At 47.7% G+C, this 14,880-nt stretch overlaps 1 protein-coding gene across 6 annotated transcripts in view; it reads right to left on the reverse strand.

The window, feature by feature from the left end:
• LOC123586716 (mitochondrial intermediate peptidase) overlaps window positions 1–14,880 on the reverse strand; it is a 194,979-nt gene that overhangs the window by 139,805 nt on the left and 40,294 nt on the right. For all 6 annotated transcript variants that reach the window (XR_006706993.1, XM_045456167.1, XM_045456338.1 and 3 more), the window contains exons 11-13: window positions 4,695–4,848; window positions 3,160–3,237; window positions 1,009–1,213 (exon numbers count right to left, since the gene is read on the reverse strand). Coding sequence is in view for 5 of the 6 variants with exons in the window: in XM_045456167.1 (XP_045312123.1) it covers window positions 1,009–1,213; window positions 3,160–3,237; window positions 4,695–4,848 (437 nt within the window). In the remaining variant the exon portion in view is untranslated. The remainder of the gene's footprint in view (window positions 1–1,008; window positions 1,214–3,159; window positions 3,238–4,694; window positions 4,849–14,880) is intronic.

Consider the following 14,880-nt stretch of genomic DNA (forward strand, 5'->3'; position numbering starts at 1 on the left):
GACCATACAGGATAGTGAGCTTCTTAGAGATGAGACAACAGAGAGGAAAGTCGACACAGCATATCATCAAATATGGCCACATTACCAGCATGAAAGGCTGTCATTTTATACAGGGGGAAAGCATAGGAAAAATGAAAAGTACCTTATCATACTTTTTAAACAGGCTTTAATGTGTTTTCTAACTGATTTTGGAGACAAAGAGGCAACATTCTTCCACTTACTAACTCTGTGCTAGGTACTGAAGACACATGAATTTATTCACACACACACACAGCCAAAAACTTAAATTCCAGGGGCGCCTGGATGGCTCCGTCAGTTGAGGGTCCAACTTTTGATTTCAGCTCAGGTCATGATCTCAGGGTTGTGGGATCGAGCCCCAAGTCAGGCTCCGTGCTGAGCGTGAGCCTGCTTAAGAGTCTCTCTCACTCCCTCCTTCTGCCCTCTCCCCGACCACCCATACTCTCTCTCAAAAAAAAAGAGTGTCCAGGGGCGCCTGGGTGGCGCAGTTGGTTAAGCGTCCGACTTCAGCCAGGTCACGATCTCGCGGTCCGTGAGTTCGAGCCCCGCGTCGGGCTCTGGGCCGATGGCTCAGAGCCTGGAGCCTGTTTCCGATTCTGTGTCTCCCTCTCTCTCTGCCCCCCCCCCCCCCGTTCATGCTCTGTCTCTCTCTGTCCCAAAAATAAATAAACGTTGAAAAAAAAAAAAAAAAAAGAGTGTCCAAAAACTTCAATTCCATATAGAACATGATAAAATGAAAAAGGTGCAAACTCAGAAGACACTGGCATAATCCTCGGTCAGAACTGTTAGCAAGGGAGGAGAAAAATGTACGATGATCAGGTTGTGCAACAGCTGGAAGGGCCAGGTGAGGCAGCCTGCAGTAAATGACCAGCGGACAACATTAAACGACCAGATTTTGTGAACGAGGAGCCTTTTCCCCCCCAATCTAAATAAACGACATGCTTTTTTAAAGGATCGTTGTTGAACAGAAGTCCCCCCTTCGTGGCTCACCAGTGACGTGTTGGTAACGAGTACGTCCCAGCATAGAATGCATGGCATGTCCCATTTCATGGAAAAGATTTTCCATCATTCCAGGAGTTAATAAAGTCGGTAAATTCCTTGAGGGATGGGGAAGATTCAGCATAAGAACTACGACTGGGAGCTGGTAGTCTCCGTCTTCCTTTAATCTGCCTCCACGGATTGTAAAATGGCAGTCCTTAATGAGATAGAAAACATAATGAGACGGGAAAGTATTAGGTAATCTGAATATAAAATCACACCAAGGTGTGTGAGTTCCAATTTTAACCTAATTCTGTTCTCTTTATTTAGTTACAGACACTTTTCCGAATGCTTCTTATTTTGCTGACGTTTTAAGTTTTCTAAAACACCAGTAATACCTTGAGCTTGTGTTGATTACTTCATTCATTCGCTCCAAACAGATCTATCGAGGCGACGCTATACCAGATGTTGGAAACAGTCATCAGAGAGTTGAGATCCGCACCCTCAACTGTCCACGGGCAGGTGGGAAGGGACGGACATTGAGCTACTACTTAGGGTGGGTGGTGCCATTAATGTTTACTGAGCTCCTTCCACGCGCGTCAGGCGGTGAACTAGGAGACACTTCTCACACCTGTTGTCTGTGTCACTCAGAAGTGATGAACTCTAAACTGTCACAAAGCAAGGAATTGGGAGTAACTTCCTCTAACGGGCTGAGAGTTACAGGCACTGTATCACTTATTCTTCACAATAACCCCATGAGGCAGGCATCTCATTTTTCAGAGGAGGAAAAGGAAAGCGAAGTCACGTACCCAAGGACACACAGCCAGGACTGCTGGGATCTGAATCTGTGTCACCTAGACTCTGGCCCCACCTTTGACACCTACATCAGATTTGCCTCCGTGAGCTTCTCTCCCCCCTGTCAAATCCCAGAGCAGCCCCCCCCCCCATTTCATACGTGCATAGCTATTCAAATGCACTAGAAAGTGTGAACCGCTATTCAAATATAGGGCACCACAATCTCTGTTATAACTTAAAACCTCAACTCTTGACATTTCCCATCAAATTACCCGAAACTGCTGAGGCTAATTAACCGGCAAACCTGGAATGCAGCGAAAGGAAATGAACCTCGTTTTCTTTACAAGGCGTGAACTGGTGGCTGATAAGGTTTCCATGTGAGCATATCTTCTATAATTCTAAACTAAGACCCTTGTCAAGTATGAAAAGTAGAAAAGAGCTAAGGCTCTAGGCAGGATGTCTGGGTTCAGGGGTGCCTGGGTGGCTCAGTCAGTTAAGCATCCGACTTTGGCTCAGGTCATGATCTCACAGTTTGTGAGTCTGAGCCCCTCTGAGCTCTGGGCTGAGCTCAGAGCCTGGAGCCTGCCTCGGATTCTGTGTCCCCCCCCCTCTCTGTTCACCCCTCCCCCACCCATGCTCTGAGACTCTCTCTCAAAAATAAAATAAACATTAAAAAAAAAAAGAAAGAAAAGAATGCCTAGGTTCAAATCCTAGCACTTCTAGCTGTGTGGCTCTCAGCAAGTAACTTAACCTCTCTGGCCTGCTTCCTCATAATGTCAGAGCTTAGTTCAAAAGGTTGAGATGAACATTCAAAGACACCATGCTGGGATACAGAAGGGCTTGTAAAATATCCGCTGTCATTACCACTGTCGTTATAACCGTAACCCAGATAAAAATGGCAGACACAGGTGTATGTAATTATTTCCATAACCTTTATTACCTTTAAATTCCTCCCTAATTTCAAATTTTTAGACTCAGTAGCGGGGCGCCTGGGTGGCTCAGTCGGTTAAGCGTCCGACTTCAGCTCAAGTCACAATCTCGCGGTCCGTGAGTTCGAGCCCCGCGTCAGGCTCTGGGCTGATGGCTCAGAGCCTGGAGCCTGTTTCCGATTCTGTGTCTCCCTCTCTCTCTGCCCCTCCCCCGTTCATGCTCTGTCTCTCTCTGTCTCAAAAATAAATAAAAACATTAAAAAAAAAATTTGTATATACTCAGTAGCTACCGTTAATGTCTTCTAAATGCTAGGGAAGTACAACACTGAAATGTGTTCTAAGTGTTAGGGAAGGAGAAAGGTGAGATGCAGAGCACACAGGGACACGAAAGAACTGTCAGTCCCTCCCAGAGAAATGGGTTTATAAAAAAAAGCATCACCTGATGTGGCTTGCCCGCTCGCTGAAAAAAATCACAGTAAATGTACCCCAACAATCCTTCGGATTCATGAACCACAGCCTGGAAAAAAAGTACATTTAGGGGTGAATCAGAAACTAACAGTGGAAAAACATCCCTCATAAGAATCCATATATAAAACCCCCATCGCTGTGACCATGTCCACTCGGTTACACCGCACATCCCGCATCATCTCAAACTAGATTCCGTTTTCTCCTCCTCTCTCAGAGGATTGTGGTCTGGGGATTCTGTCAGGAGAGGACACCTCCTTGTTTGAGCCCTTCATCCAGACCGCCAGCGCCCTACGCCACGGCCACCAAACCCCGCTCTTCAGACTGTCCACAACCTCCCCATACACTTGGGGGTAAGCTCTGGCTGGACAGCGTTAGACCTCCATCTCACGATGCGGATTTATGCCCCCAAATGTTAACCCCTGAATCCAGACACGACACAAGCTGGCTCCTGGCTTCAGCTGAAGACCAGTAATGTCATTTATGCCCCTCCCTCAAACTGGGCCTAAAAAAGACGCACGGCCTGTGGAGAACTCGACAGCTGGCCTCCAGCTCGCCTCGTCCGCCTCGTCACAACTTGAGGGTTCTGCCACGGGGAACCTCAGCTTTACGCCTCCCAACCTTCTCCTTGCATTTTGTCCTTTCACTCCTGTTACCAGTTTTTCTCTTACTCTATCTCCGCACTTGACCGGCCTCCACCACTCTGTGAAGGACGCACTCCACAAACAGGCAGTTCGGGGCGGTGATGAAGCGTGCTCCTACCCGACCCTTTCGCCTCCGTCACCGCGCCTATCTCCCGGAAGGCAGCCGGGAGCCCCTGAGGTGGCCTCCTTCTCTCCACATACAGGGAAGGGAGCAAGTGTGGGACGCACACAGGCAGGAAGTCAAACGGCCTAACAACACAGAGCCTTTCTGACGGACAGACAAGTCAATACCGCCTCGTAATCTTAAAATGAGGAAAAAATAAACATATTCATGTCTCAAATACAGGGGGCCCTAACTGGAGAAGGGTGGACGCCAGGCTCGAAGTTATTATCAAAGAAGTCAAACCAGAGCACGGGAGAAAAATCAATATATTATGCACATTATATATATATATAAAATTGCTCCCACAGATGGGAGGGGGGTTGGGGAAAAAAGTACAAGTGACAGAGGCCGTGGATTCTGGAATTAACCGAAAGTGACACCGAGCAGTGCAGGAACGTGGCAAGTAATGACAAATGTCCCCTGAACCAGAATCTGTCAACATACGAAGGCTCAGCGCTCCAACAAGTCCCTACGCTTCACAGCTCTGTGTCTATCGATCCGAGGCAACAACCGATTTTAGAGAAAACTGGTGCTTTGTGCAGTGTCCCAAGTCAGAAGTGGCGATCTGGATTTTCTGGCGAAACGGAAATAAGGGGAGACAGGCTCCGCGAGGGCAAGGCTCACTTGAACGTGAAACTGCCAGAAGCTCCCTACCAGGCCCGAGAGACACGCGGGGCGACCCCACACGAACCGCACGCTTACCAGTTTGCGGACGCCCTCGCACCACACCTCTCCTTTCGCGGGCTGCTCGGCATACAACGTAATCCCCAACAGTCTGCCAAACAAAGTGTTGAGGCCTTCCATGCACGCTCCAAGGGAGAAAAACGGACAATACAAACTGGGCTCGATATTGTACCTGAAAGAAAGAAAAGAGGTTCAATGCTATTTTTGTTTACTGCAGTTTCTTAGGGTAAATCCAGGGAACTCTCCATGTAAAACCTAGGATCATGGCAGCTAGAAAAATGGGATTGAAAACAGAAAGGTAGATATATATATGTGTGTGTGTGTGTGTGTGTGTGTGTGTGTGTGTGTGTGTGTATACACACACACACACATATATTTTTTAATTTGAGAGAGAAAGGGTGCAAGCAGGGGACGGGGGGGGGCGGGGGGAGGGAGAGAGCGAGAGAAAGAGAGAGAGAATGAATCCCACACAGGCTCACGCTCAGCATGGAGCCCAACGCGGGACCTGATCCCATGACTCTGGGATCATGACCTGAACCGAAATCAAGAGTTGGACACTCAACCAACCGAGCCACCAAGGCTCCCTCAGAAAGGTATATTTCTATATCTTTTGAGGGATTTTCAGAAGAAAGGCAGTCCAGTTATTCTTAGTAGTAAAAGTAGTAAGTAGTAATTCTTAGCATTAAGAATAATTTTAGGAGTGCCTGGGTGGCTCAGTCGGTCAAGCTTCCGACTTCGGCTCAGGTCATGATCTTGCACTCCCGTGTGTCCGAGCCCCACATCGGGCTCTGTGCCGACAGCTCGGAGCCTGGAGCCTGCTTCGGATTCTGTGTCTCCCTCTCTCTGCCCCTCCCCCGCTCACACTCTTGTCTCTCTCTCTCTCTCAAAAATAAACATTTTAAAAAAAAGAGTAATTTTAGTAATGAGCAATTAAGGTAGACACACCATTCTGCAATCTTCATCCCTTTCAGGTTATTTACTTTCACTGACTTAACTAAGCAATCTATCTCAATTACCCACATTATACACATTCCTTTACGTACACCTACAGACAAATCTGACCAGTCTGAGCTCTAATGGTAAAGTTCCCGTTACGAAATATGGCATATTCTAAAAGTTTGTGACTTATATCGAATAAATAGCAAACAAACCCAAGACCTGAGGCATACTGAATGAATTTAAATTTCACCGCTAGTAGAATATTTGTTAGTGGAAAAAAACCTCTGTAACATATAATCAGATCTTAATTTGTCTGTTTTACTATCATACACCTTAAACGAAGCACAACATACTGGCAAGCATAGTTATTATTCTTCACTCGAAAATGACTTTTTATGTCCTCTTCCAACATAAAGCAAAGCACACCAGGATACGTGAGGCAAATGTCCATTTCTGAGTCATTCAGCCAGGCCAAACTTGACGACCACAGCTAGAAAGAGTGGTCCAGAATAAGAAGAGGTGCTTGTTCTGTGTCCCCTCCGTGGAGTTAACAAATATGTACCTATGGTGACAGAAGGTAGCTGCAGTTGTGATGAGCGTAGCATAACTTGTCAAATCACTGTGCTGTGGCCCGAAACTACCCGAGCCCTTGCGTGTCAACTGCACCTCGATGAAAAATAATTAAAATAAAAACATGTATATACACAAACTTACATGGAAAACAGACGCAAACTTACGCTTACTACTAAATGGGGGCTGGGATTTAGTGAGTGAGTGTAAATTATACCACAAGACAGATTTGGGCTTCAGAAATCCACAAATACACAACGTAGTTCCTGATCGATTTTTCACACAAATAGACTCTCGCTGGTGAAAGGTACGTCGGCAGCCTAGTGCCCTCGCTCACTGATTCACACGCTCGTGCAGGCTGCCGAGACAGCTGCTGGATGCTGGAGGTAAGGAATGGGGGGCGGGGGGGTGCCTGTAAGGAGCTCCCTGTGAAGGAGGCAGACAGGTGGAGGGACCGCCCTGGTCTTCCCGGCCTGGAGCAGCACAGAGTAGGTGCTAGGGGTGCTGCGGGAGGGCTGAGTGAACGACCCAGACAGCGGGACAGCAAGAGGGGTGATGACTTCACTTGCGGAGGGCAGCGTAGAGACAGGAAGGGGTCACAGAAGGGAATTCAGAAACGGGAGTCTGCTGGCTGGGGTGCGGGTGGGGATGAAGGGCAGGGTCGACTAATAAAGAAATTCCAGGGAGAAGCCACAGTATGAAGTCATGAAACAACCTGGTAACTTCCACACCAGGTGGCTAATCAGGAGCGAGTTCAGGACGCTGGGGATAAACGGGAAGAGAGAGGGAGGCACACGTGGGCAGGGTCCAGAGAACCGAGGGCCTCACGCGTAAACCTGAGTGGCTGGGATCTTACGTTGTACGCACAGGGTCCCTCAACCTTTTATCACGTACCCCAATCGCTAAAAGAGGTTCTGAGTATTCAACCTTGATATGTGTATATTTATAAATCACATGTGCGTGCTGTTGTTCTACTACATTCCGAGACAAAAAAAGATCCATTCTTACAAGCTGAAATAAAGAAAAATAAATCTAAACAGAATTTCTAGTGCTGTATGTCCATACTCTCAGTGAACTGTTTACAGATTGGGAAACGGGAGACTGCCTCTGCAGGCAACAGAGAGGCAATGCGATGCTTTCTGGAACACTGCAATGTGGACGCCGTGGCGGGACGAATGTAGGAGCGGCAGAGAGAAAAGACGGTAAACTAGGGTCCGAATATAAGCAAAAGCGGTGGGGCAAGGATGAAGAGGCAGTTTTCAACTTGTTTTTGTTGGGCGATGAAAATGTTCGGGGCTGTGCGAGCGAGAAAGGAAGGTCTAGAATAACACACAGGGTGCTGGCGTGAGGAAATGCATGGATGGGATGGCAGAGTCACGAATCCGAGCACCAGGCACAAAGAAAGAAAGAAGGGAGTGTGGGTAGGTTTGTGGGAGAAGAAAGGAGGGTGGGGTGCAGTCGGGGGAGAAGGATGATGGATTCGCAGAAAGCAAATTCAATTCTGGAGACACTGATTGTGAAGTGCCCCTAAGATGTCAGACGCTCAGGATGTTGAAACGGAGACTTGCTCAGGTGTCAGAGCCGTAGGAGAAGAACAGTCACTGGGGAAGGGGCCCAGCAGCGGATATTCCAGATGAAGAGACGCAAAGGAAGACAGAGAAGAAAAGTCAGAGCTGTCAGGGCACTGAAAGAAGGGACATCATGGAAACAGGGGAGAAAATGTGTTGTAAAAGCAGGAAATGATGGAGACTTCCGGTGTCTGGTCCGGCACGTGAGGAGCCTGGAAGGCATCGCACCATCCGAAAGACAAGAAAAATGCTCAACCAACTGAACATCAACAACTCTTCTTGTGTCCAGCAGACAACTGAGGTCACAGAACTGCTGCCCCCCAAATTATAAAGATGCTTGTCTGCTACAGAGAATCAGAGTTCAGAGAACTCTCCAGTATGTATAGACTAGCACCAAGGAGGAAAACTTAAACTACAATTGACAAATTGCTGGAGGCTCAGTGTGGACAAGTCGGAGAATTCAAAACTCTAGGGAGGCTCAGTTTAAGGGAGGATCCCCACACTTTTATGAGTTTTTACCTCTGGGGGCCCTACCAGGTTCTCCCAAGACGGAGAAAAATTCTCCCAATGCTTCCAGCAGAGGGAAGGAAAAATTGGCATTTTGAAATACACCAGGGCACTGCGTTATTCTTCACAAGGCTGGCCTCCAAAGAAACGATCTTACCAGAGCCTAACTTACCTAGAAGAAAAGAGATATCCAACCCAATCCCCCTGCCTCATGAAAGCAGAAAAGGGGAACTGAAAAGCACTTGCGAAAGTCAGAGCCCAGGGGCACAGGCTCCACAACAGGCTGAGACCCGATCACAGGACTACAGAAGGCATCCCCTCCCCCACACCCTCACCACCAGGGCAAGTGGGGGTCCTGCAAAATAACAGGGGAATACAACTGAAAAACTGCACATCTCACACCTTATCAAGTAGAAGTCTCCAGGGAAACCCAAACACAACATGGGAGACAGAAAAGGAAAAAAAGAAAAGAAAACGTTCGGCCTCTGCTACCGCAGCCACTATAAAAGCAAACAAAGCCTAACTAACTCGTAGCCAGTGAGTAAATCATACCCAACTTTCTGCAAACGATTTCAAGTCACGATCAAAGACGAAGGCTACAGCCTGAAGAAACAGAACAAACGTTCAGGTACATTGGAGACGTTAGAATAACCAGATTGAGGGGCGCCTGGGTGGCGCAGTCGGCTAAGCGTCCGACTTCAGCCAGGTCACGATCTCGCGGTCCGTGAGTTCGAGCCCCGCGTCGGGCTCTGGGCTGATGGCTCAGAGCCTGGAGCCTGTTTCCGATTCTGTGTCTCCCTCTCTCTCTGCCCCTCCCCCATTCATGCTCTGTCTCTCTCTGTCCCAAAAACAAATAAACATTGGAAAAAAAAAAAAAAAGTTCTCACAAGAAAAAACTGTGTGGGGTTGAATCTTTAAAAAAAAAAAAAAAAAAGAAGAAGAACCAGATTAAGAATTCAGAATGGCGATGATTGACATGCCAAGGGGCCGAGGGAAATACACAAGATTCATGGGTCGTGTAAACAGCCAGAGGGAAGCCCTAAAAAAGAATCAAGAGCGGGGGCGCCTGGGTGGCTCAGTCGGTTGGGCGGCCGACTTCAGCTCAGGTCACGATCTCGCAGTCCGTGAGTTCGAGCCCCTAACCTGTTTCAGATTCTGTATCTCCCTCTCTCTCTCTGACCCTCACCTGTTCATGCTCTGTCTCTCTGTCTCAAAAATAAATAAACGTTAAAAAAAATTAAAAAAAAAAAAAAAGAATCAAGAGGAGACGCTAGAGATGCATAACAACGTAACACAGAAGAAGGCAGCTTCTGTCCTGCTCATCGGGAGACTGGGCATGGCCAAGGAAGCCATCCGTGAGCTTGGAGAAAGGTCAATAAAAACCTCCAAGGGTATGACACAAAGAGAAAAAGGATGAAGAAGACGAGAAGACCCAAAGAATTGTGGGACAGTTACAAAAGAGGTAATGTACGTGTAATAGGAATTAGAGAAGAGCCCGCTTTCAAGCCTTAGAAGGGAGCAGAGCCAGGATAAGGGCAGGCCTACGTTTGCTGCGCTAATGAGGCAGGGCCCTTCCTGCCATTCCACAGGTCGTCAGCTTTTCCTGCTCTGGCCCACGGGACCGTGAAGAACCCATGGCTGTGTGCGGGCTGCCGTGACGGGTGCCTGGCTCCTTTCATTTGGTTCTGTCCTCGCTGTCTGCACAGCGCTCCCCTCTCTGTGATTCTGCCCTCTGGACTGAAGGGCCTTGGCCTCCATGGCCTCCCGGCTCTAATTAGGGGCTCTGCCAGGGAGACCAGCACGACCCTTGCCGACCCCGTGGCTCGTCTACAATTTGGAAGTTCCTCCAAAAAGGGAGCTGGGGCCCCTGCAGGGGTCACCTGTTTGTCTTCCCTCTTTCAGGGAACACGGGCTGACATCCGAGCGTCACTGCCTCATACTTTTGATCAGACTGTGTTTAGTCGTGCAGGCAGGAGGGAAGTTTGGCTCCTGTTACTCAAGGTAGGGCAGAAGTCTCCTTGTATTTGAGGGCGCCTGGGTGGCTCAAGGGGTTGAACATCTGACTCTCGATCTTGGCTCACAGTTCGTGAGATCGAGCCCCGTGTCAGGCTCCAAGCTGTCGGTGAGGATTCTCTCTCTCTCTCCTCTCTGCCCCTCCCCCTACTCGTGCTCTCGCTCTCTCAAAACAAATACTTTTTAACAAAAAAGAAAAAAAAGAAGTCTCCTTACATTTGAATTTTAGGACAGTTGATGTTCAAAAGGGAACACGAAACGTATACCTTCTCGGGAGGGGGGGGGGTGGTGAGAAAAGGGAAGTAATCAGGAACGCCAAGGCTATTGCTATGCCCATCCAGTGGAGGGACTCCACAGCCGTCCCAGGCAGTACTGTGGGGAACCAGAACACAGAACTAAGATTGTCTAAAGAACAGAAGTGACCTTAGGATCCAGAGGAACCGGCTGGGTCTGGGAAAACACATAAACTGGAGGAGCAGGGCTGCAGAAAATGCTTCTGAGCAGCACGGGCAAACCAGAAGAACAACACGAGACGTAGAAGCAAAGGGAAGCGGGGGACGGCACCGCCATAAACTCCCTGCTCTGCCCACTGCGCCTCTGGGGGCCCCACCTCGACGTGACTTTGGATAGAACGGGAGTGCCTTTTTCTAGAACGTGCGAGAGTTTTACTACGTGTGGTGGGGTGTATTTTTAAAGTTCGGGGGGTGAGGAAAAGAATTTCTGTATCTAGAAAGAGGAGAGGGTACTAAGAGCACCAGGTTGGAACCAGAAGGCCTGAGTCTGAAGCGTCACCCTATGCCACTTGCCAAGTGACCCTAAGTGGATTACTTCCTTTACACTGTCTCAGTTTGGTCACCTGTGAAGTCGGATCGGACCACACCGACTTCACGTGGCGTGGAGGTTTCAGACGAGGTAACCCACGAAGCGAAGAGACCAAACATTCAGTAAGTGTCACCAAGCTGGTGAGGGAGAATGGAGGAGGCACCCACCTGCGCCCTGTCTGCTGATCACAGAGACCCTCTTCCGTACGGGAGACACTTGGCCACGCTGCAGCCGCGGCGACCACGCACGCACCCTGCCGTGGCGGCCACACGCGCCGGGCCTCGGCCTGGCCAACCTCAGCGCTCTGAGAGCCCTGGTGGCAAACGCTTCCAAACTCGGCCCCGAGATTTCTCAGTTACGTGAGTCACCAATTCCGTCTTCTGTGTCCGTTAGCTTGAACTGGGTTTCCATCAGCAGTAAGTGAGAGGCTCCTAATGTAGTAGCCACCGTCTGAACTTAATGGCTTTGGAAAAGAGCTCTTATAGGCCACACAGCCCAGATGTTCACATCGGGCGGAGCGTCCTAAGGGCTGTGGCTAACTGGAAGGTCCCTATTTGAGGGCTGGCACCACTAGCTCAAAACGTCACTTGTCTGGGTGAACAAAGGAAATATGAAAATGGAACTTAGTTTTATGGAAAATAAAGGAGTCGCTTATGTGTGATGATACTGAATCAACCTAGACTGACCTTAAAGAAAAAAATCAAAAGGTCAAGCGCAAACCACAGACAGAACACGAATAAACAGAAATAAAAATAACCACACAGCACTCTAAACTAGAAAATCTGATTTAAAAACATAATTCACGGGGCGCCGGGGTGGCTCAGTCAGTTGGGTGTCTGACTTCAGTTCGGGTCATGATCTCATGGTTTGTGACTTTGAGCCCCGCGTCGGGCTCTGTGCTGACAGCTCGGAGCCTGGAGCCTGCTTCGGATCCTGTGTCTCCCTCTCTCTCTGCCCCTCTGCTGCTCATGCTCTCTCTGTCTCTCCCCAAAATAAACAAACATTGAAAAAAAATTTTTTTAAACATAATTCACATTTTGATTGCCTGAAAATAAAAATAAATACAAAAACAAAATAAAAAAAAAAGAGAGAGGATTCTGGGACGATGCCAAGCAGGAAGCACCGGCAATCGGTCTTCCCACCTAGACCACAAGTGCACTCGTAGAATGTGTCTGATGTAGCTATTTTGGAGCTCTGGAGTCTGTGGGAGGCATTCAGCTTCCAGGGGAAGGCCCGGAGTGCAAACTGGTCACTTGGAGCTCCCGGCACGGCAGCGCCTCCCTACTCCCCATCCACAGCCACAGGGCAGACGGCGGCACACCTGCTCCTGGAGCAGCTTACACACACAGCTCGTGGGGTTAGGGTGGGCAAAAAGGACTCTGTCCCCCAAACGGCGGGGATCTGTGCTCTGAGGGCTGATTGCTGCCTCTGATCCCAGAGGTGCGGACAGGCAGACAGCCACTGTCGTACCTCCCCCCCTACTGTTGCAAGCCTCCCCCTCCAGCTCAGGTGACTTCCAGGAGATATAAAGGACTCACGCTTTTTTTCCTCTTTCATTTTTCTCTTTTCCCCTCCTCAGAACCAGATATCAAAGAGTGGGACATTCAGAAGCAACTGCATGTATGAGGAAAATTGGAAAGTATCTGCACATGTCCACAGAAAGCCTCAAAACAGACCTGAGAAAACATTAAGTTTACACCTCAGGCTGATCCCCAGCAGAGAAACGGACTACAACAACCGAAGCCACAAAAACAATATACTAAAATTCTAATTAAAAAGCCAGCAAACACTAGAGAAGTTTTCAACAACAAAAAAGTATCACAAGGCATACAAAGAAATAGGAAAGTGTGGCCTACTCAGAGGAAAGAAATAATTCAAATTCATCTGTCTCTGAAAAAGACTGAATGGCAGATATACTAGACAAAGACTTTAAAACAACTGTCTTAAAGATGCTCAAAAACTAAAGAAAGATGTGAAGAAAGTCAAGAAAACAGTGTGTGGACAAAATTAAAATATCAATAAAGAGACAGGAAAACCTAAAATGAAACCAAAAAGAAATTCTAAAGCTGAAAGGCACAATAACTGAAATGAAGAATTCACCGAAGGGAAGCAAAGGCAGATTTGAGGAGGCAGAAGAAAGAAACAGTGACATGAAGACAGGAGAATGAAAATTACAGAGGCTGATGAACAGAAAGAAAAAGGATTGAAGGAAAGACAGCCTAGAGACCAATGGAAAACCATAAAAAGGACCAGCATACAAATCATGGGAGTCCCAGTAGGAGAAGATAGAAAAGGGCAGAGAAAACATTTGAAGAAATAATGGCTGATAAGTTCCCAAATTTTAAGAAAGACAGGAATATAAATATCCAAGAAGCTCGAAAAACTCCAAGAAAAATGAATTCAGACACCCAAACCAAAACAAATAATAATCAGACTTTCAAAAGCCAAAGATGAAGGATGAATCTTAAAAGCAGCAACAAAAGCAAATCATCACATACAAGGTATATTCAATAAGATTTTCTGCATATTTCTCATCAGACACTTTGGGAGGCCAGCCAATATATTCAAAGTGCTAAAATAAAAATACTCAATCAAGAGTCCTATATCTGGCAAAACTATCTTTTAAAAGTGAAGGAGTGGGGCGCCTGGGTGGCGCAGTCGGTTAAGCGTCCAACTTCAGCCAGGTCACGATCTCGCGGTCCATGAGTTCGAGCCCCGCGTCGGGCTCTGGGCTGATGGCTCAGAGCCTGGAGCCTGTTTCCGATTCTGTGTCTCCCTCTCTCTCTGCCCCTCCCCCGTTCATGCTCTGTCTCTCTCTGTCCCAAAAATAAATAAACGTTGAAAAAAAAAAATTAAAAAAAAAAAAAAAAAGTGAGGGAGAAATCAAGACATTCCCAGATAAACAAAAGCTGAGGAAGTTCAAGACTACTAGACCTGCCCAGCAAAAAAATGATCAAGGTGAAATTTAAGGGCACTAGACAGTAACTGAAACCATATGAAGACATAAAGATCTCAATTAAGGTAAATGCATGAGAAGTTACAAAAGCTAGTATTATTGTAACAATGGTTTGTAACTGTATTTTCTGTTTTCTACAGGACCTAAGAGACCAACAAATACATTTAAATTAAAAAAAAATCATTAATGTAAAATCTAATATTACTGTAACTTTGGTTTGTAACTCTCAATCTTTGAGTTTCTACATAATTGAGGAGCGCATCACCGACTAAGACAGCCAGGCGCCCTGGAAGTATCTGTATTTTAAGATGGGGATATCTTAGCACCTCAGCAAGCACAGGGAAAGAAGTTAAGAGAAAGAAAGAGATTGACGACATACAAAAAGTTAGGGTAAGCGATCCCTTTTTCTTCTTTTTATATATAACAACATATAGTTACTATTATATCAGTCCCTGAGATGCTTTACAATTTGCAGAGCACTTTCGCATCAAGCGTCTCCCACACTCCTTCCATAATTCTGTGAGCCAGGCAGAGCGAGAATTACCGCTTCGTTTTACTTGAGGGAACGGAGGCCCAGAGAGGCCTGTCACGGCACCAGGCGGCCTAGGAGAGAGAGCCCTGAAGTTGCAATCCGGGCTGTCTCTCTCCCTGGTGCTGTGCTTCGAGCAAGGTACTTGGCTTCTGGAGGGGTCTCGATTTGCTAACGAGGGAAACGGAGACGACGCTTCCCGGCTCCCCTCATGGCCAGACCAGGCCTGCGAAGACGCTGGCACGGTGCCCACCGCACGGACTACAGCAGCACTGGCGGGAAGGCGGAGGCGGCGCAGCG

The sequence above is a fragment of the Leopardus geoffroyi genome, chromosome A1, assembly GCF_018350155.1.
Source record: "Leopardus geoffroyi isolate Oge1 chromosome A1, O.geoffroyi_Oge1_pat1.0, whole genome shotgun sequence".
In the NCBI taxonomy this organism is placed as follows: Eukaryota; Metazoa; Chordata; class Mammalia; order Carnivora; family Felidae; genus Leopardus; species Leopardus geoffroyi.